The sequence below is a fragment of the Durio zibethinus genome, chromosome 9, assembly GCF_047325235.1.
Source record: "Durio zibethinus cultivar Kanyao isolate XHJ-2024 chromosome 9, ASM4732523v1, whole genome shotgun sequence".
In the NCBI taxonomy this organism is placed as follows: domain Eukaryota; kingdom Viridiplantae; phylum Streptophyta; class Magnoliopsida; order Malvales; family Malvaceae; genus Durio; species Durio zibethinus.
In genome coordinates, this window is record NC_143170.1 from 3,837,685 (window position 1) to 3,838,719 (window position 1,035).

The 1,035-nt window shown below is 39.2% G+C and overlaps 1 protein-coding gene across 1 annotated transcript; it reads left to right on the top strand.

Moving 5' to 3' along the window:
• LOC111315719 (uncharacterized) lies at positions 1 to 1,035 on the top strand. Its single transcript, XM_022917671.2, has one exon. It carries the CDS (start codon positions 218 to 220, stop codon positions 803 to 805), a length of 588 nt encoding a protein of 195 aa, XP_022773406.2. The 5' UTR covers positions 1 to 217; the 3' UTR covers positions 806 to 1,035.

Consider the following 1,035-nt stretch of genomic DNA (forward strand, 5'->3'; position numbering starts at 1 on the left):
ATGGTCCATATGAAGAGACCGTGAAGGCAGCAACTCACTTTTTTTTCATTTTTTGCCAGCACTAACGCGTTTGATTAGACCGTCAATTAGAAAATCAATTTTTTAAATTTTTTTCTCACTTTTTCTCTCAGATCTTCCCACTTACATAGAAACGTTTCTTTTCTCTGGTACCTTTGTTTTTGTGTTGTTCCCTCTCATTCATATCTTACCAAAACAGATGGAGAAATCCCAAGCACAGAAGCAGAACCAAACCCAAGACCCCAAACAGAAGAAGGAAAAACCTCAACAACAGAAGCAAAGCCAAACCCAAGAGGCCAAACGAAAAATACAGAAGACCCAAGAGGGCAAGCATCTTGTATGGGATTGTGGTAGCACTCTTTATGACTCGTTTGAACTCAACTCTTTCAAGCGTCAACTCGACACCGCAATCCATTCAAGAACCATGTCCATGCCTCATTTAATCGATGATGCTCGATCTCCGTTTCCTCCTACCCCACATTACTCTACTCTTCCGCCTCCAGTTTCCAAGAAGCAGCCTTCGAAGTTCTCTCGCTCGATTCAGAAACTCTTCAAATCCATGTTCAAGTTCAAACAAACTTCGAGTTCTTCCGTTTTGTGGTTGAAACAAAGATCGCACGAGGAGTACTACGTGGTTTACGACAAGACAGGTTCACTGACAACGATCCCTGAGGTGCCCGAGATTGATTTTGGAGGGCTTTCACCAGAGATTAACTCATTGGTTGTTAAGAGAACTGAATCAGAAAGGTTCACTGCAGCCTCGACTGTCGGTATTTCATGTGCTTAATATACAAAATTTAAAGAAGCTAATTATACAGAATATATATCTGAATAACGAAGATGTGATCAAATAGTTTGTGTATATTTTGATCGTATCTCTAAGTTTTTTTAGGAAGTTTTCTCCTTAAGGCTACGTTACTTGAAGTTTTGAACTTTGACCCTTTCTTGTGATCTAAACTATGATCATCAGCTGTATCTGTTTAATCAATAGATCAATAGGGTCATTTAATTTCTTTA